This window comes from Oryctolagus cuniculus, chromosome 7, assembly GCF_964237555.1.
Source record: "Oryctolagus cuniculus chromosome 7, mOryCun1.1, whole genome shotgun sequence".
Lineage (NCBI taxonomy): Eukaryota > Metazoa > Chordata > Mammalia > Lagomorpha > Leporidae > Oryctolagus > Oryctolagus cuniculus.
Genome location: NC_091438.1, coordinates 86695647 through 86721679, shown reverse-complemented (window position 1 = coordinate 86721679; position 26033 = coordinate 86695647). Strand labels below are relative to the sequence as shown.

Below are 26033 nucleotides of genomic sequence, written 5' to 3'. Positions count from 1 at the left end.
TTATAATAAAAAAGTTTCAGTTAAAATTAAGGGTACAGAGGAAGAGAAATGAAGAGTTTACCACATAAAACTCTGGTATTATTCAGAGGCCAGGGAACCATATAGAAGAAAATAGTGTTAAACCAAGGAAAAACAACTTTAATGTTGGGAGATGTGTGTATTTCAAAGAATTTTTAAATTTTTATCTGATTATAAATCAGCTTATCAATTTAGTATTAGTTTTATTCTTAAAAATAGATAATTAAAATTATATCAAAATTAAATTGATAAATATATAAAAAGATATGACTCTCTAAGAACCAATAAAAATCAGTTAAACTTTTAAATCATTACATAAGGAAATAAACTGAGGAAAAACAGATATGTAATTATGCTTCAAATAGTTAATGGAAAGATACGCTTAAAAGATAAATTTGTTTTGGTGCCAAAAAATTTGAACTCCCTGCAAAATATTTTAAAATAGGCATTTTCCATATACTTTTTAAAGATTTTCATAACACTTTAAACATCTATAAATGAAATTAATCCACTCAAAACTAATGACAGTGTCTGTTATACCTGTCAAATATGCTAGTTCCTAACTAGTTATGTTTCTCACATTCTACATTGAGGCTATTCCCAACGATTTTCCAAACTTAGCACTGTCTAATTGTAGGCACATTAATATTCACTACTTTTTACTTAACACCACTGAGATGCTCAGCAAGTCTTCACCTTCTTTGTCTTGACATGATTCGGTTTTCCAGTCATGATAGTCACGTGAAGGGTAAATGGGGATGGGAGAAAAGTATTAGATCAAGTGGCTAATGAGATGGATAGTTGCCCTAAATAAAGTAGCGGGTAGTGTCATATTTCACATGCTGGGCTATTGGCCAAATCCCTGAACTATACTGTTTGCACAAAATCTCTGTCTAAAGAAAACAAACAAACAAACAAACAAAAACACACAACTTTGGCAGAGTTTTAAACTCTGTGAATTCCATGAAAGTGTAGTTTTAAAATGAAACTAATTTCTTGGTTCTTACTCAAAAAAAAAAACAAACCTCTTTAAATGGGAAACCACAATACTCTCATTAGTAAGTATAAATTATAGTTCTACTTTAAACTCAATGAATATAGGGAAAAAAAATAAAGATTAACAATAATTCCACCACCCAGAAACAGCTTCTATTAGTGTTTTGATATATATCCTTCTGGTTATTTTTTTTTCAGTTCTTATATGTAATATGTGTTTTTCAGTTTTTCAAAAATAAGAGCTCATACAAACTCCTTTAAAAGGGCTTTTATTTTGTGGCCAGCATTGTAGCATAGCAGCTAAAGCTGCCACCTGTGATGCTGGCATCTCACATGGGCACTGGTTTGTGTCCCAGATGCTACACTTCTGATCCAGCTCCTTGCTAATGGCATGGGTAAAGCAGCAGAAGATGTACCAGGTGTTTGTACCCCTGCCACCCATATGGGAGACCCAGAAGAAACTCCTGGCCTGGCCCAGCTCTGGCCATTGCAGCCATCTGGGGAGTGAACCAGTGGATAGAAGATCTCTCTTTCTCGGTCTTTCCCTCTCTCTTTGCATCTCTGACTTTAAAATAAAAATAAATAAATCTTTTTTTTAAAAAATTCTTTTATTTTGGGGCCAACATGTGGCACAGTAGATTAAGCTATCACCTGTGATGCCAGCATCCTATATGAGTGCTGGTTTGAGTTGTGCCTGCTACACTTCTGTACTACCTCCTGCTAATGTGCCTGGGAAAGCAGCAGAAGATGGCATAAGTTTCAGGCCCAGATGGAGTTCCAGGCTCCTGATTTTGGCCTCCCCCAGCTCGGGCTTTTGTGAACATTTGGGGGTGAATCAGAGGATGGAAGATGTTTCTCTCTGCCTCTTTTTTCCCGTAACTCTGCCTTTCAAATACATAAATAGATCTTTAAAAAGAGAGAGAAAAATTACTCTTTTAAAAAACTACATCACAGATACTTCATATCAATAAATACAGATTTCATCATTATAGAATTTCTTTGTGTCGTATTTTGTTTCCCTAACCTGTATTAATTTATTTGCTATTATGAATAGTGCTAAGAACAACACTGTTCTAAATGCAGCTTCATTCATTTGCCCTATTGCTTTTTTAGAAGTTTAATCGCAGCTTAAAAGGTAGTATAGTTTTGTTATCTGTTCTTCTTAAAAGACTTTCTTTTTTTTCCCCATGATTTTTTTAAACTTTTATTTAGTAAATATAAATTTCCAAAGTACAGCTTATGGATTATAATGGCTTCCCCCCGATAACTTCCCTCCCACCTGCAACCCTCCCCTCTCCTGCTCCCTCTCCCATTCCATTCGCATCAAGATTCATTTTCAATTCTCTTTATATACAGAAGATCAGTTTAGTATATATTAAGTAAACATTTCAACAGTTTGCACCCACACAGAAACACAGAGTGTAAAATACTGTTTGAGTACTAGTTATAGCATTAATTCACATTGTACAACACATGAAGGACAGAGATCCTACATGAAGAGTAAGTGCACAGTGACTCCTGTTGTTGACTTAACAAATGGACACTCTTGTTTATGGCATCAGTAATCACCCTAGGCTCTCGTCATGAGTTGCCAAGGCTATGGAGGCCTTTTGAGTTTGCCGACTCTGATCTTATTTAGACAAGATCATAGTCAAAGTGGAAGTTCTCTCCTCCCTTCAGAGAAAGGTACCTCCTTCTTTGATGACCTGTTCTTTCCACTGGGATCTCACTCGCAGAGATCTTTCATTTAGGGTTTTTTTGTTTGTTTGTTTGTTTGTTTTTGCCAGAGTGTCTTGGCTTTCCATGCCTAAAATACTCTCATGGGCTCATCAGCCAGATCCGCATGCCTTAAGGGCTGATTCTGAGGCCAGAGTGCTGTTTAGGACCTGCCATTCTATGAGTCTGCTGTGTATCCCAATTCCCATGTTGGATTGTTCTCACCTTAATTCTATCAGTTAGTATTAGCAGACACAAGTCTTGTTTATGTGATATCTTTGACTCTTAGACCTATCAGTATGATCAATTGTGAACTGCAATTGATCACTTGGACTAGTGAGATGGCATTGGTACATGCCACCTTGATGGGATTGAATTGGAATCCCCTGGCACGTTTCTAACTCTACCATTTGGGACAAGTCCGATTGAGCATGTCCCAAATTGTACATCTCCTCTCTCTCTTATTCCCACTCTTAAATTTAACAGGGATCACTTTTCAGTTAAATTTAAACACCTAAGAATAATTGTGTGTTAATTACAGAGTTCAACCAATAGTATTAAGTAGGACAAAAAAAAAATACTAAAAGGAATAAAGTATTAAGTTGCTCATCAACAATCAGGGTGAGGGCTGATCAAGTCACTGTTTCTCATAGTGTTCATTTCACTAGAAGACTTTCTAACTTCATTTTTTTTTCCTCTGACCACATTCTTCTCCTTCCCCCATATGGATAACTAATATGTTACTTTCTGTGAAAATTGTTTTCTTATTTTTCTTTATACTTTCACAACCCTCCTTTGTATCACTTAAAAATATGGCTTTGTTTTGTTTTAAATGTCATATATTTATAGATAAATGGATAGGTAGATAGATATAAGATGTATTGCATTCATCAGTGTTGTCACATGTAATACTACTCTAATTGCATTTTTATACCATACCATTGTAATCCATTTACCTAGTCTAATACTGACATTTTGCTTTGTGATATCTGCAAATATCTATATTTGCTTTACAAATTTTGAAGCTCTGTTTTTGGTGCACACATATTTATAATTATTGTATCCTGATGACTTTATCCCTATGTTATGTAATATTTCTCTTACCTCTGATAATAGTCTTCACTTTGAAGTTTACTTAGTCTATTATTAATAAAGGTGCTCTAGCTTTCTTTTTTAAGATTGATTTATTTGAAAGAGCAACAGATAAAGAGAGTCTCATCCCAATAGTTCACTCCCTAAGTGGCCACAACAGCTGGGTCTGAGCCAAGTCAAAGCCAAGAACCAGGAACTCCATTCCTGTCTCTCACAGGGGTGTTATGGCCCTAAGTACCTGGATCATCTCTGGCTGCCTTCCCAGGCTCATTACCAGGAGGCTGCATAGGAAGCAGAGTAGCCAGGACTTGACTTGACACTCTGATACCGGAAGCCAGCATTGTAAGCAGCAGCCTAACCTGCTGTGCCACAAGAAAAATGAATTTATTTGCAAATTTTTCATTAGTCTATTTTAACAGATCATTCCTTCATATTTCTTCCTATTTATTCTGCCTATTTAATCCTAACTTTGCACTATTCATTTTCCTCTAATATTTGAGTCATCTTCCTCTTTGGAAAATTATGTCTGGTGAGATATGCAAGGTTTATTTCTTGGAAATACATTAAAGAAGGACAAAACTACAATCTGAGCATCCCTAATCCATGCAAACATCCCCAAATCCAAAAAAATCCAAAAAACATGGCATAAAAAAATCCTCCTCCTCTGACTTCCAAGCCAGAGTTGCAATGTATGACCATGCAGATTATTCATTGCCTACCTCCAAAAGGCTTTCTTTATGTAGGTCATGTTATGAATGGAGTCTCCAGGATTGACTTAATGTGGTAGTTGGTTTGGTAATTTTTAGCTATTATTAATGCACTATTATTATTAGAGTATGTAGGTAGCGAGAGGAGTGAGAAGTATCATGAACTGGTATTTCTGGAACGGTAGGTAGAGATTTAAATTGCAAGAGCCTTATTTATAAAGCTAAGGAATTTAGTAGGCATTGGTAAGCCATTTTGAAGGCTTTAATAGGAGTGGCATGATTGGATTTTAGTTGTAGAAAAAAAACAAAAAAAAATCTTAGGTGATAGGACTGAAAGGGTATATAAAAGCTGAAGTAGGAGAGTGCTAGTGGGACAGAAATCAGAGCATGACATCAAGAGACTTCTAAGGATTGGGCACTGTGTTGGGTGTTTTACTTACTCGATGCCATTTCAGAGATAAGAAAGCTGAAATTAGAGAAATAACTTACCTAAAGTTGTACCTGCTATGACAATGCCAGGCCTTCAGCTCTTGATTTACAACACTGAACATACCGAAATTTTCACTGTTAATACAAATGCTGCATACATTATTAGTACCATGTGCGTTATACATGCCTATCTCTTTGTTTACATTCCTCTGTCGTCTTTGCTATGAAAGCAGCTTGCAGTTCAAAACTTAATTTCATAGTTATCACTCCCTTTTCTGTGAACCTACCTATCCAATAGATTATGTATCTATAAAAATTATAGTTCCCATACCATTGTATTACTTTTTTCTAAAGTAAATAGGTTTGCTTTTATTTTGTATTATATTGCACAGGTGTTGCAGGGAGCAGTTCATCCTGTTCTATGCTGTTCCTAGGAATAACAGATACATATTCTATATACCTATCAAAATTAACTCAGAATCTATTGAGTTTTGCAGTGGTAATTCTTTTTGGGGGTGGGTAGGAGAAGTTGTATTTTACTATTAGCTTTTAAATGGCTGTTATTTCCATATATTTTTCATTTTGCATTGAATAGATCTCTCAGAAAATTCTGTCTGCTGTCTTTATGCCAGTTGGGAAATAAATGGTAGCAGCCAAACCAAAATTAAGCCAATAAGCGCTTCATCTTACAATTATTGTGGCAGTTCTTGTGAAATGACTTTTCAAATATTAGTTTGACTCATTTGTTTCTAAGTTTTTTTCTCCATGGGGAAAAAACCTATATTAACAGATAATGTACAACAATAATGTTAATATTTTTAAGACAGATAAATTCTGTTAAAGTGAAAGGAAATTTTATAAATGAAAATGTTATTTCACAATAATAAATGACGGTTTATGCTCAGTATTTTCCAGAGGTTCCTCAGAGCACTATTTCAAAAGAGGCTTTTGATAAAAATTTTCTGAAGAGAACTAAATTTAAGAAAAATCCATCTTACCTCCTTTCAGATTCATTTTGTACATTGAGATGGAGAAATCCTGCAATAAGAGTATGTGTGTGGATGGGTGTTTAGGGTGTTATGTTCCTATTTAGTGTTGCTTAATTAAATGCCTCTCAACCTGAATTGACCAAAGAATATTCTTTTCACAAGAACTAATGTTTCATGAAATTCACTTTGGAAATTATTGTTTTGCATCTGTAAAGTTCATGGAGATTCTGAAACATATGTAGGACAAGATTATAATGTATACATATAAAACAAAATTTTATTTTAGTATTTTCTTAATATTCTGAACTTTATCTGCCATGGATGAATATCAACCTCACCTGGGGAAAAAGCCGTTCGAAAAGAAAGCCAGACTGCAAAAAATCAAATTGGAAATTCTGAGTTGCCAGAATCATTGGAAGATTCAGATAATGATTATTGTAGCAATAAAAAAAGGTAATTAGTATAGATGCTGATTCCACATGTTATACTCTAAACTGTAAGAAAAAGAGTGATGTATCCAGAGTACTATTATGAGGAGTTCTAATCATAACAAATATATGAGTGAGATTAGTGATTTTTTTAAGCTAAAATTTCTTTGATTCTATCTTTACTGTTACAGATGAACATTCCTCTTGAATATAATGAGTAATAATTTCTTATATGTATTTCTATTGTAATCTTTTTGTTATCAGAGGCAACCTGATCACAGAGAAATGTTTCTGTTTATTTGCCTTTGTTAGAACAAATTTGTCCTCTCTTGGATTCTTGGTTATAGGTAAACTAATCAATGTGCTTAAATTTTACACTGGTATCATTTCATTCAAAATTATAGTACTGAGAATTCTGTAGAGTCTTTTGAAGTTAAGATGAATTTTAATAGACAGTTATCATTCACAAAATATCTATAAGCAAAATACTTTCTAAAACTTCTGGTTATATTTTCCTGCCATAGAAATTGGACTATGATTTGAATTTGGTAGTACTATAATGAAATATGATTTTGTTAGTTGTGTTAAATGTAATTTCTGCTGATCATTAATGATTTTGAAAGAAAATATGATAATGTTATCAGGCTTATTTAAAAAGAATAATTTTGTATTTGTGCCTAATATACCACCAAATAAAATAGTTAAATTATGAAAAGCTAAATTCATGGAATTATGTTTTAATATGACTTTCATATCTGTCACTCTCTTTAAGTCAGTTTATTTGGAAAAATGAAGATGATTCAGCTATCAGAAGACAGAACAATCAGGTAAGTTTTTTTAAATGTGACATTACAAAATAATATATAGAAGTTGAAATAAAATTAAAATACCTAAGTTCCCTTGTAATATATTCTAAAATCATTATTGCCAATGGTAGTTCAGTAGTTATCTCTGCTTTTGTGACAGTATACAATATGCCCAAATATGAAGGGGAATATATTATACACTAACACTTTTTGATTCTCCTCTCAAATTTTATTACTAGTATTAAGGTACACTAATCTTCATTTAAGTGGCACTTTTAACAGCTGACTTGTACTTTAATACATTGATACTTGTATTTGATTGGCTCAGCTCTTTAGGACAGATTAGCACATTAAGAAGAGGTATGCTAGTGGTTGGCTGTGTGATCTTCACTAAGTTAACTAATTTGAATAGCAGTAGTTTCAAGATGTTAACACTTCAAATATCAGCAACGTAAAAATTCAACAACAGAAAAACAATCCAATTAAAATTGGGCGAAGGACCTCAATAGTTCTCAAAAGAAGAAATACAGATGGCCAACAAATATATGAAAAAATGCTCAACATCAGTAGCCATCAGGGAAATGCAAATCAAAACTACAATGAGATACTACCTCACCCCTGTCAGAATGGCTAAAATGCAAAAGCCAGTAACAAATGCTGGTGAAGATGTGGAGAAAGGGGAACACTTATACACTGTTGGTGGGAATGTAAATTAGTGCAGCCACTGTAAAAAAAATGTGGAGATTTCTTAAAACATTAGAAATAGACTTGTATTTGATTTGTTGATCCAGGAATCCCACTGCTAGGTATGTGCTGCAAAGATTTGAATGCAATGTATCAAAGAGATACCAGCACCACCATGTTTAAAGCAGCACTGTTGATAATAGCCAAAATTTGGAATCAACCAATGTGTTCATCATCAGATGCATGGATAGAAAAAATGAGGGATATATACACATGGAACATTATTCAGATATAAAAAAAGAATTAAATTCTACCATTTGCATCAAAATGGATGCAACTGGAGGACATCATGTTGAGTGAAATAAACCAGACACAGACAAACACTGCATGTTCTCTCTTATATGTGGGAGCTAAAATAAAAAAAAAAAAAGAAAGAAATGCTTGGGTGTATCAGTATTGCTGCAAATATGGTTTTGTAAAACTTGTTTTATACCTTTATCAAACCAATGGTTCAGAACGTTATCCGTCTACAGTTTTAATTAACTCTATATGGTAAAATGGTCATATTTGCATTCAATTATTGTTTATAACCATTGTCTGTATTCCCACTAAACTAAGGTTTTTTGCTTTTTACTTGTTAAACTTGTTATTTGGTGAGGCATTAATTATTTTACTGTAATTTAAATTTAAAATATGTTATCTCAAAGTAAAAAAAGAAAGGGGAGAGAGAGGGAGGAAGGAAATATTTATATTCTTAGAATTGTATGTGCAAACTATACTGAATGTATTAAAAACTAATTAAAACTTAAACAATTTTAACAACCAAAAGCAAAAACAAAAATAAAAATATCCATTAAACACCAGCCAAAAAAAAAAAAAAAAGAAAGAAAGAAAGAAAAAAACCCAGCTGACTAGGGCATACATGAAACAGAATTAGCCATGTGGTGATAATTATTGAAACTGGGTTATGGACTCATAAGAGTTCATTATGTTGTTTGCTTCAATTTCCAAAAATGTTGACAGTTTCTATATAAAAAGTTTTTTAAGAAAGAAAGAAAGAGGGAAAGAGAGAGAAAGAGAAAGAAAGAAAGAAAGAAAGAAAGAAAGAAAGAAAGAAAGAAAGAAAGAAAGAAAGAAAAGAAAAGAAAAGAAAAGAAAGGAAAAGAAAAGAAAAGAAAAGAAAAGAAAAGAAAAGAAAAGAAAACCCCAACAGTGTTGATGGGAATGTAAAGTAGTATAGCATTATGAAAAACAGTATGGAGGTTCTTTAAAACATGAAAAAACAGAACTACTGATCGAGGACCTCAATTACTGGGTACATGGCCAAAGGCAAGGCAATCAGCCTATAGAAGAGACATCGGCACCCACTGTGTTCACTGTACCACTTCTCATAGTAGCCAAGATATAGACTCAACTAAAGTGTTCATCAGTGGATGAATGGATAAAGAAACTGTGGTGTTAGTGCTCAACAGAATACTGTTTAGCCACATACACACACACACACACACACACAGAGGAATCCTGTCACATGTCACAATATGGATGAGACTGGAGGATGTCATGTGAAATGAAATATGCCAGCCACAGACAAAAAATTCCACATTTTCTCAGTCACACATGAAAAGTAAATGGGTTGATCTTATAGAAATAGAGTGAAATAATGGTTACCAGTGAATGGGAAGGTAGTGGAGAGGGCAGTGGAGCCAGTCTAGACCATTAGGATCAAATTCCAGCTCTAGTACCTCCCAGCTGTATGTATGACCTGGGCAGGCTACTCAGCTTCTTCATCTGTAAAATTCAGTTGGTAATTGGATACCACCAAACAGAAGGGAGGAATATATTCTAATGTTGCAAGGCACAGTAGAGTGACTATCATTAGCAATAATCTATTATATATTTCCAAATAGTTAGAAGAAAGTCTTTAATGTTCTTAACATCTCAGTGTTTGAGATGATGCATATGGTAATTACCCTGGTTTGATCATCAAACATTCTTACATATATGGAAATACCACACAGCACTCCTCAAATATGTACAACCCAGCCCCAGCCATTGCAGCCATTTGCAGAGTGAACCATTGCATGGAAGACCACTATCTATGTCTCTTTATGTCTTTCTCTCTGTAACTCTGCTTTTCAAAATAAATAAATGTATTTTTGAAAGAATCTGTCGCCACTCGTCCAGCCCTGCAAAAGATGCTTAAAGATGTGTTACACACAGAAACACAGAAACACGGTCATCAGTATGAAAGAAGGTAAAGGAAGGAAACCTCACAGCAAAAGATCACAGGAAGTTCAAAGCATTTATTAGAAAATATCTTTGGCAAATGGCAGGGCAAAGTTACTACTTATCAATAGTCACATTGAACGTTAATGGTCTGAACTGTCCAGTTAAAAGACACAGATTGACTGATTGGGTTAAGGAACAAACCCATCTATTTGCTGCTTACAAGAAACACATCTTTCCAACAAAGATGCATACAGACTGAAAGTGAAAGGCTGGAAAAAAGATATACCATGCCAACAGAAATGAAAAAAGAGCAGGCATAGCCATCTTAATATCGGACAACATAAACTTTAACACAAAAACTGTTAAGAGAGACAAAGAGGGACACTATATGATTAAGGGATCAATACAACAAGAAGATATAACAATTATCAATGTATATGCACCTAACTACAGGGCACCGGTTTATCTAAAAGATTTTTTAAGGGACTTACAGGGAGACTTAAACCCCAATACAATAGTACTGGGGGACTTCAATACTCCACTCTCAGAAATAGACAGATCAACAGGACAGAAGATCAACAAGGATACAGTAGATTTAAATGACACTATAGCCCAAATGGATCTAACAGATATCTACAGAACTTTCAATCCTACAGTTAATGATTTTACATTCTTCTCAGCAGTACATGGAACCTTCTCTAGGACTGACCACATACTAGGCCATAAAGCAAGTCTCAGCAAATTCAAAAGAATTAGAATCATACCATGCAGCTTCTCAGACCATAAAGGAATGAAGTTGGAAATTAGCAACTCAGGAATCCCTAGAGCATATGCAAACACATGGAGATTGAACAACATGCTCCTGAATGAACAATGGGTCATAGAAGAAATCAAAAGAGAAATCAAAATTTTTCTGGAAGTAAATGAGGATAACAGCACAACATACCAAAACTTATGGGATACAGCAAAAGCAGTGTTAAGAGGAAAGTTTATATCAATAGGTGCCTACATCAAGAAATTGGAAAGGCACCAAATAAATGAGCTTTCAATTCATCTCAAGGATCTAGAAAATCTGCAGCAAACCAGACCCAAATCTAGTAGGAGAAGAGAAATAATTAAAATCAGAGAAGAAATCAACAGGATTGAATCCAAAAAAATTACAAAAAATCAGCCAAACGAGGAGCTGGTTTTTTGAAAAAATAAACAAAATTTACACCCCATTGGCCCAACTAACTAAAAAAAAGAAGAGAAAAGACCCAAATCAACAAAATCAGAGATGAAAAAGAAAACGTAACAACAGACACCACAGAAATAAAAAGAATCATCAGAAATTACTACAAGGACTTGTATGCCAGCAAACAGGGAAATCTATCAGAAGTGAATAGATTCCTGGACACATGCAACCTACCTAAATTGAACCAGGAAGACATCGAAAACCTAAACAGACCCATAACTGAGACAGAAATTGAAACAGAAATAAAGGCCCTCCCAACAAAGAAAAGCCCAGGACCAGATGGATTCACTGCTGAATTCTACCAGACATTTAAAGAAGAACTAACTCCAATTCTTCTCAAACTATTCAGAACAATCGAAAAAGAGGGAATCCTCCCAAATTCTTTCTATGAAGCCAGCATCACCTTAATTCCTAAGCTGGAAAAAGATGCAGCATTGAAAGAGAATTACAGACCAATATCCCTGATGAACATAGATGCAAAAATCCTCAATAAAATTCTCGCCAATAGAATGCAACAACACATCAGAAAGATCATCCACCCAGACCAAGTGGGATTTATCCCTGGTATGCAGGGATGGTTCAATGTTCGCAAAACAATCAATGTGATTCACCACATTAACAGACTGCAGAAGAAAAACCATATGATTCTCTCAATAGACGCAGAGAAAGCATTTGATAAAATACAACACCCTTTCATGATGAAAACTCTAAGAAAACTGGGTATGGAAGGAACATTCCTCAATACAATCAAAACAATTTATGAAAAACCCACAGCCAACATCCTATTGAATGGGGAAAAGTTGGAAGCATTTCCACTGAGATCTGGTACCAGACAGTGATGCCCACTCTCACCACTGCTATTCAATACAGTTCTGGACGTTTTAGCCAAAGCTATTAGGCAAGAAAAAGAAATTAAAGGGATACAAATTGGGAAGGAAGAGCTCAAACTATCCCTCTTTGCAGATGATATGATTCTTTATTTAGGGGATCCAAAGAACTTTACTAAGAGAATATTGGAACTCATAGAAGAGTTTGGCAAAGTAGCAGGATATAAAATCAATGCACAAAAATCAACAGCCTTTGTATACACAGGCAATGCCACAGCTGAGGAAGAACTTCTAAGATCAATCCCATTCACAATAGCTACAAAATCAATCAAATACCTTGGAATAAACTTAACCAAAGACATTAAAGATCTCTATGATGAAAATCACAAAACCTTAAAGAAAGAAATAGAAGAGGATACCAAAATATGGAAAAATCTTCCATGCTCATGGATTGGAAGAATCAGTATCATCAAAATGTCCATTCTCCCAAAAGCAATTTATAGATTCAATGCAATACCAATCAAGATACCAAAGACCTTCTTCTCAGATCTGGAAAAAATGATGCTGAAATTCATATGGAGACACAGGAGACTTCGCATAGCTAAAGCAATGTTGTACAACAAAAACAAAGCTGGAGGCATCATGAGACCAGATTTCAGGACATACTACAGGGCAGTTGTAATCAAAACAGCATGGTACTGGTACAGAAACAGATGGATAGACCAATGAAACAGAATAGAAACACCAGAAATCAATCCAAACATCTACAGCCAACCTGTACTTGATCAAGGATCCAAAGCCAATCCCTGGAGCAAGGACAGTCTATTCAATAAATGGTGCTGGGAAAATTGCAGAATCATGAAGCAAGACCCCTACCTTTCACCTTACACAAACATTCACTCAACGTGGATTAAAGACTTAAATCTATGACCGACACCATCAAATTATTAGAGAGCATTGGAGAAACCCTGCAAGATATAGGTACCAGCAAAGACTTCTTGGAAAAACCCCAGAAGCACAGGCAGTCAAAACAAAAATTAACATTTGGGATTGCATCAAATTGAGAAGTTTCTGTACTTCTTAGTATGAATTTTTTCTAAGATTTTATTTATTTATTTGAGAGGTAGAGTTACAAACAGAGAGAGAGACAGAGAAAGGTCTTCCATCCACTTGTTCACTCCCTGAATGGCCACAGCAGCTGGAGCCTAGCTGATCTGAAGCCAGGAACCAGGAGCTTCTTCTGGGTCTTCCATGTGGGTACAGGGGGCACAAGCACTTGAGCCATCTTCCACTGCTTTCCTAAGCCACAGCAGAAGAGGAGCAGCTGAGACATGAACCAGTGCCCATATGGGATGCCAATGCTGCATGTGGAGGCTTAGCCTACTACACCACAGTGCCAGCCCCAGTATGAATTTTTTTTAAGATTTATCTTCTTGAAAGTGTTACAGAGAGAGAAAGAGCACTTCCATCTGCTGGTTCACTCCCCAAATGACCACATCAGCCAAGGCTGGGCCAGGTCAAAGCCAGGATTCAGACACTTCATCTGGGTCTCCCATATGGGTTCAGGGGCCCCAAAACTTGGGCCCTCTTCTGCTGCTTTCCCAAGTACGTTAGTAGGGAGCTGGATCAGAAGTGGAGTAACTGGGACTTGAGTGTGCTGGCCTCTAATTTTTTTTAAAGATGTTGAAAGGCAGAGATAGAGAAAGAGAGAGAGAGAGAGCGGAAAAGAGATCTTTGATCTGCTGGTTCACTCTGCAGAGTGCCAGCCAGGGTTGGGCCATGCTGAAGCCAGGAGGCTGGAACTCCATTCGAGTCTCCCATGTGGGTTCAGGGTTCTAAGTACTTGGGGCATCTGCTGATGCTTTCTCAGGCATGTTAGCAGGGAGCTGGATTGGAAGTGGAGCAGCCAGGTAAGAATCAGCACTCTTAGGATGCCAGGTGGCAGCTTACCCCACTATGCCACAATGTCAGCATCATCCAGTGTGTTCTTAGAAATAATGGAGAAATTTTAAGAATTTGTAAAATATTTGTAAGATGAATTGGTTTTAATGATACCAATAATAAACAACAACTGCCAGGCACTCTTTTAAGTATTTTACACATATTGATTCATTTAATCCTCACAAAAAGCTTATAAGGCAGGTATGGTTATCATCCTCATTTAAAGGTGAAAAAACTACCCAGGTCATACCTGTAGGTGGAAGATCCTGGTGCTCGAATTTGATCCTAATGGTCTGAACTGGCTCCAGAGTTCATGCTTTGAACCACTGAAATAAATATCTAACATCATCATAATAAAGCAGCAATTAGATAGCATGTATTGAGCACCTGTGTCCTAGGTGCTTCACATATGTTATCTCATTTAATTCCACAACACTCTGAGGAGGTACTATTATCCTCCTCCTCAGATGAGAAAACTAAAACACAGAAAGTTATATTACCTTTTCCATGGTTACAAGCTAATGGAGTCTGTACAAGCCCTGGTAGGAGAATTACCACTCATGGCCCTTGGGTTCTGCCTCAAAGGCATGAAATCTCCAGCAGGTTTGTTGTTCAGTTGTTGATGGATATTTGTATCATTTCTAACCTTTACCTCTTACAAACAGTGCACACAAACAGGAGAGGAATGTATTGTGTCTAGAGTTTTTGAAAATGGCTATCTGTTGTTTAATTAAGTTACATTAAATTGTGTTCTAAGATGCTTGTACAAATGAACACCCCCCCTAGGAATCCAAAAGATTTCCTGTTTTTCTACATCCTCAATAAAACATGCTGCCTTCACACTTTAAAACTGGTGGCAGTCTGGTGGCTGCTTAACATTATTTCACTGTGATTATCCACAAAGTTCATCATGCTTTCATATTTCATTGATCACACTTTTATAGTCTTAAAAATTAGTTGTTCAAGTATGTCTATTGGGTTATCTGCCATTTATTTCTGATTAAGTAGGGATATTTTACATTCTGGGAGATAGTCCTTTGATGCTTCTGGGTGTTGCAATTATCTTCTCCCACTTTATGATTTATCTGTTGTCTACCTTGGTGAATACATTGTTTCAATATCCCATGCCCCTATTTAACTCTTTCCACATTCTCTTTCTATGTTTTAGATTTAGAACAGTATGTTAAAATCTCCTTTGATTAGTGTGTTACTATTTATCCTTGTATCTTCTGTGCTTTCTTAGGTACGTTTATCTGTATTATTTAGCCTAAAGTTGTTTTTGTGTGAATATTACTGCATTTGCATTACGAAGTGTCCTTCTTTGGCTCCTTTAGTGCTATAATTTTTGGCCTCAATTCTTCCTAATGCATATCAAGACACCCAAGTTTCGTTTTCCTTGTTTAGTTGGTGTAGCTCCATTCATCAACTTACTCCTTTTTGTCAGCTTTTCTGAATCATTTCATTTTAGGAATGTATTTTATGTACAGCCTAAAGTCAGGTTTTGCTTTGTGACCCAGTTGAAAAATATTTTTTATTGAAGAGATGTATGTTTCCATTTACATTATTGATGGGACTGATATGTTTGGTCATAGATTTGTCATTTTATTTGTTGTTATAGTTACTGTGTATCTTTTACTATGCTTTTTTTCTATCTGCTATTTAGGAAGTTTTGTATCTTTATTGTAGTGTTTACTTTTCTAATAATACATTTGTGCCAGTGTTCTTGGTCTTTTGTTTTCTTTTTTTAAAAATTATGCTTTGGAGAGGCCAGTGTTGTGGTAAAGCGGGTTAATCTGCCTTCTGCAACATGAGTATCCCATATGGGTGCTAGTTCATGTCCCGGCTGTTCCACTTTCCACCCAACTCCCTTCTAATGAACCTAGGAAAGCAGCAGAGGATGACCCAAGGGGCCCTTGTACTCATGTGGGAGACCCAAATGAATCTCCTGGCTCCCCGCTTCAGCCTGTCCTAGCTGTGGCTGTTGCGACCATCTGTGGAGTGAACCTGAAAGATCTCTCTCTCTCTCTCTCTCTCTCTCTCTCTGTGTAACTCTGCCTTTCAAATAAATAAGTAAATTTTTATAATGAGCAGTTTGCAAAATAAATTAAGAAAATAATTCAAGGAGTATCAAAAGGAGAAAAGTATCAAAAGTGTTTGACTAAATATATTTAAAAATTATGCTTTGGTTTTGATTTGTTCTATTGAAAATTGTGCTCTGTCTTCTATATCTTATATTTAGGGCAACCAAAATTTTTCCATCGTGTCTTGGTTGAACTACAACTTGTAGTAGGAAAAGTTCCTGAGTACATTATTGCTTTAGTTCCAGCACATTTAAAACTCCCTGGAGCAGGAATGAGCAAACTAAGGCATACAGCCTCTTTAATAAGGCTTGCTAGCTAAGAGTGTTTTTACATTTTTAGAGAATGATGACAAAGATAAAAGGAAGACTGTATGGCTGAGGCTATATGTGGCCTGTGCATATTTATTTACTCTCTGGCCCTTTATAGAGGATTGCTGATCCCTTCTCTTGAACCTTGATAATTAAGGGATAATTTGATTGACTGTAAAATCCTTTGCTCAATTCCCTTGAGTCTCCTTAAAATGTCGCTCTATGATTTCTTGATTTATATATTATTATTTAGAAGTGTGATACCAACCTGATTTCTTTTTCTTTGTAAACTGATTTGGGTATTTTTTGGCCTGGAAATCCAGAGGATTTCTTCACTATATTTACCTGGCTATCTCTCAGTTGAGAATTCTAGGTTTGTTTTTTTTTTTTTCTAGGTACATAGTGGGCCTTTTTCAGTATAAAATTCAGGGCTTATTTTCATTCTTCCTTCTTTCTCTCTCTCTTTATTTCTCTCTCTCTCTCTCTCTCATTTTAAAGTTATTTATTTTGAAAGTTAGAGTTGCAGAGAGAAAGAGAGAGAGATCTTCACCTACTGGTTCCCTCCCCAAATGGCTGCAATGACCAGCACTGGGTCAGGCCTGAGCCAGGAGCTTCATCCAGGTATCTCATATGAGCAGGGGTGCATTATATAATGTGCAAGTTATAATGGAATGGAGAGTCTGCTTTCCACAGGCCATTAGGAAGCTGAGTGGGAAGTGGAGCAGCCAGAATAAGGCAAGCGCCTATATGGGATGCCAGCTTTACCTGCTACGCCACAGCTCCAACCCTAAGATTTACTTTATTTCAATAATGTTTTTAAAATTATAACTTTAAATAGATCTATCTTTTTACAAGGACCACAATTTATCTTAGATCTTCTTTGCCTTTTGTATCATGTTCTTTCTGCACCATTTTATTATTTTCTTTATGTTTCCTTTTCTTGGCTCCTTTTATTTCTCCTCTTGTTATCTTTACTGTATTTTTGGTCATGTCTGTTCCCTCTTGGATACCTGTGAATTTACTCAATTTTGAGACAATTTTGATTTTTTCTTAATTTCTTTCTTGTATTTGGCCAACTTAGATTTCACATCTTCCACTTGTTTTTCCATTCTTTTTTGAGTATCTATTTCTTTATTTAATTGAAAGAATTACAGAGAGAAAGATAAAGAAAGAAAAACAAGTCTTCCATCTGCTGGCTCACTCCCCAGATGACTGCAACATCAGGGGTTAGGCCTGGCAGGAGCCAGAAGCTTCTTCCAAGTCTCCCAAGTGGGTGCAGGGGCCCAAGCACTTGGGATATCCTTTGCTGCTTTTCTAGGCATATTAGCAGGGAGCTGGACTGGAGGTGAAGTAGCCAGGACTCAAACCGGCACCCATATGGGATACTGGCATCACAGGCGGTGGCTTAATCCACTACACCACAATGCTGGCCTCTGTTTTACATTTTCATTCAAGCTTTTAAATGTCTATTTTATGGTGTTTGATAATATCTACAAATGCTTGCATAATTATATTTAATCTATTTTTGGATCATTGTTAAGTTCTCTGCTTCATAATTCTGTTTTGTCTTGTTTTCAGCTCTCAGAGTTGAGATTTTATTCATAAATAACTGTGTGGATGCTTGATTATTTTATAGACTTTGTGTTTACTTATTTTTGTTGTTGAGAAATATGGAGTGTTTTGGTGTTTCTTAGAGCAGGAGCACCCTCTTCTGTTGCTGTAGTGAAATGCAGTTTCCCTCCTTCCCTCCCTCCCTCCCTTCCTTTATCCCTCACTCCCTTCCTGTCTCCCTCCCTTCTTTTTTTCCCCCTTGCTTCCTCACGTCCCTCCCACAATCCAGTTCTCCCAGGGTCCCTGCTCTGCTCTCCATTCCAGTATCCTGCTAATGCACACTCTGGGAGGCAGCAGGTGATAAAACAGGTAGTTGAGTCCCTGGCATCCACTTGGGGACCTGGATTGAGTTCCTGGTAATTTGCCAGCACTTGGGAAATGAACCAGGAGATAGATGTCTCTCTCTCTTTGTCCCTCTCTCTATCTCTCTCTCTGCCTCTCTGTCTTTCAAATGGACAAAATATGTAAATTAGAGAAAATATTTGTTAAATAATAAAAACACAAAAATTAGAAAAGATTAAGGCAATATAAACACAAACACAGGTAAGATAATATATGAGAATAAAATGTAAAACTGCTAGAATTTTGAAAGTGATAAAATAATCAGTTTTCTAAACAACTGTAAGTTATCACAATTGACTAAACATGAAAAAAATCAGTAGTTACCCTAGAAAACTTTGAAAAGTTATAACAAGTGACTGAGACCAGAAATCTTGTCAGGAAATTATGTTTGAAAAGAAAATAATATAATGTCCAAGTTACGGTGGAGTGGAGGGTCTGGAGCATGAGAGAGAATCTGTAGCTATGAATACAGAATTGGGAGTTCATCTCCCTATAAGTAAAATAATGCATTGTTCATATGTATCATCAAATACAGAGAGGTGAAAAAAAGACGTGATTTTCATGTTTTCTTACAGACAGGTGAAAAAGAGTGTATCACCCTACCAGATCTTACTGATTTTCCTTCACTTCCTTGTCATCCTGTTCTTTCTTCAGAAATAACTGATCCCTCTTTTTTACAGATTGAGAGTAAGTATTGTCACACTTTAAGTACAGATGATTCTGTGAAGTAAAGTATGTTACTGGATAGTCATTATTTTATACATACAGAGTTTCAGGATGGGAAGATTAAAAAGTTCTGGAGATATATGGTGGTGATGATTGTGCAGCAGTGTGAATGTACTTAATGTCACTGAATTGTACACTTACAATGTTAAAATTTATTATAGGCAAGCGGTATTCAAAAAGTTCATGAGAGGTAGTATTGTACAAAAACTGCATGGTTTAAAAAAAATTTCTGGTACTAAAATGAATTTATCTTTAATTCCATTTCAACAAACTTTTTAAAGTACACGCATATCTTTTACTGTATTGAAAACTGATATTAATTTTATGTTGACTGCTGCATTGTGTAGTCACTAATATTTCATTTTAAAAATATACCCTAATTTTCCATGGAAAATGTAAGTTCAGCAACTTTGGATCCAAGATAAATTTGCCAAAATAATTAAACCAAAAAAGCATAAGCATAACTATCTGAGCTTTACCTAGTTTCTAATCATATATGTAAATGCAAAAAATGTACTATTTTATAAATCTCCTGTGTATCACTCTTTGAAGCTGAAATTACTCCTCTACATTTTCCATATTGGTAAATGCAGCAAGAAAAATACGAGTTTGGGGCAAATTTTATTTTTGTTCTTTTAGACACTTAAGTTTTACACTCCATCTTTTAAAATATGAACCCTTTTGTGCTTTTAGACATTGATGAATATGGGTTATAATCTCTTTAGGAGAGAAGATTATTGAGCAAATGAAACAAGTAAAGGAAGAAAGAAGACATCTGGAAAGAATTAGAGAAGTACTATTAAAAAAAGTTGAAAAGCTATTTGAACAGAACAAATTGAAGCGCTATCATGGTATAGTTTATTACATACTTCTGAAGTTTTGCAGAATTAATTTTGGAATATTAATACAGTTATAATTAATATTTGCTGTCTTAATGTTCAACTCCTAGATCCACTTCTGATTCCAACTTCCTGTAGATGTTCACCCTGGGAGGCAGTGGTTGATAGTTTAAGTACATGGGTCCCTGTCACCCATGTGGAAGGCTCCTTAGGACTGCTCAGGCTTTGGCCAATCTGGCTGTTGTAGGCTTTTGAGGAATGAACCAACAGAGTAAGAAAACTCTCTCTCACTACTTTTGTCTCTCTCTCTCTCTCAAATAAATAAAAGTAATTAATTTACTCAAAACAATTAATTATAGATCCCAATGAATGTTATGATAGAGGAATCATACAACTCTATGGCTGGGAATACAAAGAAAGAACACCTAAATTAGATTAAGAGATGAAGAGAGGGCTTCAGGAAAAGTGTTGAGTATGCTTCTGGACTCCAGGCCTTCAGGCATTCTTTTCCCTTCAACATGTACTTCATCCTACCCTCTTCCTTTTTGTTCACCTGGCTGTCAGCTTAGATAGCACTTGTTGTAGAAGGCTTTGCTGAGTCCCCAGGACTCCCCTAGGTGTTTGGTTTTCCTGGTGTGTGTGTATGTGTGTGTCTGCCTTACTAAAGTGAATGAATGAGGGAAATTAGGAAAAGTTAAGTCTTCTTGCAATATGATTGGAAACTGAGTTATTAGGACTGGTGAAAATGGAAAGATGAACCAGGATGAAAAAAGTATAGAATAATGGTTTGAGAGATTTAAATTATTTGGGAGGCCAGCATTTTGGGTTGTATATTAGGATTATGAGGATAAAAGGAATATACGGCATTTAACTAGTTTTAGGATTCTCAGTTTACAGCAAAATTATTGTTTTTGTGCTGACTGAAGGTTATAGACAATGTCAGGAAATATTTCTGGATATTTTGCCTTATATTGTTAAAATGTTATCTTAGAAATGGTGGCAGTGGCCAGCCTTGTGGTAATGTTAAAAGAGTGATTTTATCAGACAAATTGGAACAGTGAAGTAGAAATCTCAAGGCCTGGATTCTAATACCAAATAAGTCTTTTACTTACGCAGGTTATTTCTCCTTCTTGTGCCTCACTCTTTCTGTTTATAAAATGGGAATGATGAGTCACTTTCTATTTTAACAGGAGTGGTTCAAGATAGAAAGCATGTATTAGCCATAAAATATTTGTTGAGCCTACTCTGTGCCAGACATTGTTTCAGTTGCTGAGGATGCAGCAATGAACAAGACATGTAGGGAGCTGGTTTTCCAGTGAGAAGAGACAGACAAGAAACAAATAAGACCGTATCAGTTACTGATCAGAGTGAGACACCAACTAAGAAGAGCAAAGAGTAAAGGGGCAGGGCAGGAAGTGCTTTAGCTAGGATTCCAGGCAGGCTTCTCTAAGGAGATACCATTAAAATCGTATTAATAAGGAGACAGGTAAGTAGAATGATATAAAGCAGTCTGAACAGAAAGGACTGTAATGATCAGGATCTGGCGATAGAATGACCTTTAGAGTATTAAGGGCCTGAAATAAGGCCAGTATGGCTGAAGCGTGATAAATACAGAGGAATGTAGGAGATAAAATCACAAAGGTAGACCAGGAACACACAGGCCAAGTCAAGGAGTTAGGATTTTATTCCAAATATGGTGGAAGCCATTAGAGGATTTTAAGCTAAGGATTGACATGATTTGAAAAATATTTCAGAAATTTCAGAAGTGACTACTGTATGGAATAGCATTTAGAGGGGCAATGGTGGATGCAAAGATACCAGTTAGAAAAGCAATACAATTTTTTCTTTATTTTATAAAAGATGAGAGGGATTGACTGGAGACAGCACTGAAGAAGGTAGAATATATCGTATGTTGAAAGTATTTAGGCTTGGGGCTGGCGCCGTGGCTCACTTGGTAAATCCTCTGCCTGCGGCGCCAGCATTCCATATGGGCGCCGGGTTCTAGTCCCGGTTGCTCCTCTTCCAGTCCAGCTCTCTGCTGTGGCCCGGGAGTGCAGTGGAGGATGGTCCAGCTGCTTGGGCCCCTGCACCCGCATGGGAGACCAGGAAGAAGCACCTGGCTCCTGGCTTCGGATCGGCACAGAACCAACCGTGGCGGCCATTTGGGGAGTGAAACAACGGAAGGAAGACCTTTCTTTCTGTCTCTCTCACTGTTTAACTCTGCCTATCAAATAAAAAAAAAAAAAAAGTATTTAGGCTGTAGTACCAGAAGTTGCTGAGGAATTGCATAAGAGAGCATGGGGGAAATAAATAGCTAAAATCTAGAGCTGAAGTTCCAAATGACTATATAATTTTCATCAGATCACCTTATAATGTAGAACTTTCAGATTTGGGGTATTCATTCCCATGATATTCTGAAAGAAATAAGCATAGTATATTCTAGTAAAATAGCATATAGTTTATAGTTCTGTTTTACATTTTTACTTAGAATCTGGTGTCAAAGTAATTTCCTAAACTGGATGTGTTTAATTTCTATTATCAAACAAGGAGGCCGGCACCACGGCTCACTAGGCTAATCCTCCGCCTTGCGGCGCCAGCACACCGGATTCTGTCCCGGTTGCTCCTCTTCCAGGCCAGCTCTCTGCTGTGGCCAGGGAGTGCAGTGGAGGATGGCCCAAATGCTCGGGCCCTGCACCCCATGGGAGACCAGGAGAAGCACCCGGCTCCTGCCATTGGATCAGCGCCGTGCGCCGGCCGCAGCGCGCCGGTCGCAGTGGCCATTGGAGGGTGAACCAACTGCAAAGGAAGACCTTTCTCTCTGTCTCTCTCTCTCACTGTCCACTCTTCCTGTCAAAAAAAAAAAAAAAATTATCAAACAAGGGTTCCAGAATTAAGAAACTCTGACATATTATAGAATTTGGGGGAAATATTTGGAATAATTCTGATAAATAATGAATCAGCAGATTTCACAAAACATTGATTATGAGAGCTAAAAAAAAGAACAATCTTTTTTTTTTTAAAGATTTATCTATTTATTTGAAAGGCAGAGTCACAGAGAGGCAGAGGCTGGGGGGGGGGGGGTCTTCCATCCACTGATTCACTCCCCAGGTGGCCGCAATGGCCAGAGCTGTGCTGATCCGAAGCCAGGAGTCAGGAGCCTCCTCCAGGTCTCCCACACAGGTGCAGGAGCCCAAGGACTTGGGCCATCTTCCACTGCTTTCCCAGGCCATAGCAGAGAGCTGGATCAGAAGTGGAGCATCTGGGACTCAAACCGGTGTCCATATGGGATATCAGCACCACAGGCAGAGGATTACATAATACGCCACAGCACTTGCCCCAGAACAATCTTTTAAAATATATTATGTCTTCTACTTGTGCAGTTTTAATTATATAGATAATTATTACAAAAAAGATTATGCAAAAATAAAATAAATATAGTTTTTAATATATATTATATATAATAGTTTTAAATATAGTTTTTTAAAATTTAGTTTTAGCTAGTTTGGTATTTGTTTATGTTTAATTTTGTTTTTGAGAAAGAGAGACAGAGAAGGTGATTCCATCTGCTGGTTCACTTCACAAATACCAGCAAAGGGCTAGACCAGGGCCAAAACCAGGAGCCAGGAACCCAATCCAGGTCTCCAATGTGGGTGGCAGAAACTCAGTTACTTAAGCCACCAGCCACTGCCTCCCAGAATCTACATTAGCAGGAAACTGGAATCAGGAGCAGAACCAGAATCAAACACAGGCATCTTAACTGCCATCTCCATGACTAAATGCCCACCAAAGTATTTTTTTTTAACAAAGACTTTTCAGACTCGATCACATGTTTAAAGGAAAATGTGTTTGTGTCCTCTGAATGTATCACTTTTTTACTGTATTACTAGGCAATTTCTTTTTCTGTCCAACAAATATTTCTCTCTTAGCTCTAATGTCCTCAGAATATAAGGGAGGGAGAAGAGAAGGGGAGGAAAATGATTTAAATACACATTATCTGTTTGCAAGCTGAAAAATTTAATCCTTTAACCATATTAAACCTAGCCTTTGCTTTTTTTGTAGCCTGTGATAGTTGGAAGAAAAAATACCTTGAAACTAAGAAAGTGACAGCATCATTGGAGGAGGTCTTAACAAAACTTCGAGAAGATTTGGAACTTTACTATAAAAAATTGATGATGCAACTTGAAGCCAGGGAGATCAAGATGAGACCAAAAAATCTGGCAAACATTACAGACTCTAAAGTATTACCAAATATGTCCCTGTACAATTATTCTATTCAAAAATGCATGTGTTATAATTGTCAGTATTTAGAGGTTTTAGGCTGCAGATAATGAAACTTGGACTTCAACTTGCTTAAACAAAATTCATGACATGGAATGGGAGGATGGTTGATAGGAGATACAGTCAGCAGCTTAATAATGATAGCCTTAAAAATCTAGGTGCTTCCAATGTTATCTCATTATTTTTAGTGTTGGCTTCATTGGAAGACTTCTTTTTCTAATAAATAGCAACTGAGTTGCCAAAGGCAAGTAGGGCTACATATCTCAAAAACAAGATGGAAGCCACTCCCTGAATAATGGAATATATAAATCTTTCTCTTTTTTATTATTTTATTTCATTTATTTGACAGGTAGAGTTACAGACAGTGAGAGAGAGACAGAGAGAAAGGTCTTCCTTCTGTTGGTTCACTCCCCAAATGGCTGCCATGGCTGGCACTGCACCGATCCAAAGCCAGGAGCCAGGTGCTTCTTCCTGGTCTCCCATGCGGGTGCAGGGGCCCAAGCAGCTGGACCATCCTCCACTGTCCTCCAGGGCCACAGCAGAGAGCTGGACTGGAAGAGGAGCAACCGGGACTAGAACCCGGCGCCCATATGGAATGCCGGCACTGCAGGTGGAGGATTAACGGCGCCGGCCCCAAATCTTTCTCTTTAGCTTAGCGGTGGATCAACCAGACCCACCCTGAGATCATTAATAGTTACCAAGGAATGCTATGTACCAACTGATTTAGACTGATCAGCATCTACCTCTTAAGTATGGATGGGGCCACGTTTCCTGACTACAGGAAAGGTGAATACCTGATGAAATAGAGTAGGAGATGGGGCCAGTGCGTGGCTCACTTGGTTAATCCTCCGTCTGCAGCACCAGCATCCCATATGGGTGCCGGGTTATAGTCCCGGTTGCTCCTCTTCCAGTCTAGCTCTCTGCTGTGGCCTGGGGGCCAGTGGAGGATGGCCCAAGTGTTTGGGCCCCTGCACTCGCATGGGAGACCAGGAAGAAGCACCTGGCTCCTGGCTTTGGATTGGTGCAGCTCTGGCCATTGTAGCCATTTGGGGAGTGAACCAATGGAAGGAAGACCTTTCTCTCTGTCTCTCTCTCTCACTATAACTCTACCAGTCAAATAAATTTTTTAAAAAATAGAGTAGGAGGCCAGCAGTCCACTACAGTTATTGATAGTGTAAAGAAAATAGGAAATTTTGACCAGTTCACATTTTCTTGAGATAATCTTAACTTAGATCCGAAGCATGAAGTTTATTATTAATTCAATATAATTAAACAACAGATAAAAAATTCTAGAGGCCATTTAATAACTTGATTTTTGTTGGATTGACCTCCCACAAAAGATTTTAAAGATAAGTTAATTATGATGAAGAGCAAATATTTAACTTTAGACATGATGAAATATTAAAAGCTTACTATTTTAGATAATTTATTTTTTTTATTTTTTGACAGGCAGAGTGGACAGTGAGAGAGAGAGACAGAGAGAAAGGTCTTCCTTTACCATTGGTTCACCCTCCAATGGCTGCTGCGGCCGGCGCACCGCGCTGATCTGAAGCCAGGAGCCAGGTGCCTCTCCTGGTCTCTGATGCGGGTGCAGGGAGGGGCCTAAGGACTTGGGTCATCCTCCACTGCATTCCCAGGCCACAGCAGAGAGCTGGACTGGAAGAGGGGCAACTGGGACAGAATCCAGCGCCCCGACTGGGACTAGAACCCTGTGTGCCGGCTCCGCAGGCGGCGCTGGCCTGTTTTAGATAA

General features: G+C 37.0%; 1 protein-coding gene across 9 annotated transcripts in view; it reads left to right on the top strand.

The window, feature by feature from the left end:
* SPATA1 (spermatogenesis associated 1) overlaps positions 1 to 26033 on the top strand; it is an 89872-nt gene that overhangs the window by 51208 nt on the left and 12631 nt on the right. For all 9 annotated transcript variants that reach the window (XR_007923998.2, XR_007924000.2, XR_007923999.2 and 6 more), the window contains 5 exons: positions 6298 to 6400; positions 7148 to 7202; positions 19014 to 19125; positions 19890 to 20015; positions 24063 to 24241. Coding sequence is in view for 6 of the 9 variants with exons in the window: in XM_051857540.2 (XP_051713500.1) it covers positions 6298 to 6400; positions 7148 to 7202; positions 19014 to 19125; positions 19890 to 20015; positions 24063 to 24241 (575 nt within the window). In the remaining 3 variants the exon portion in view is untranslated. The remainder of the gene's footprint in view (positions 1 to 6297; positions 6401 to 7147; positions 7203 to 19013; positions 19126 to 19889; positions 20016 to 24062; positions 24242 to 26033) is intronic.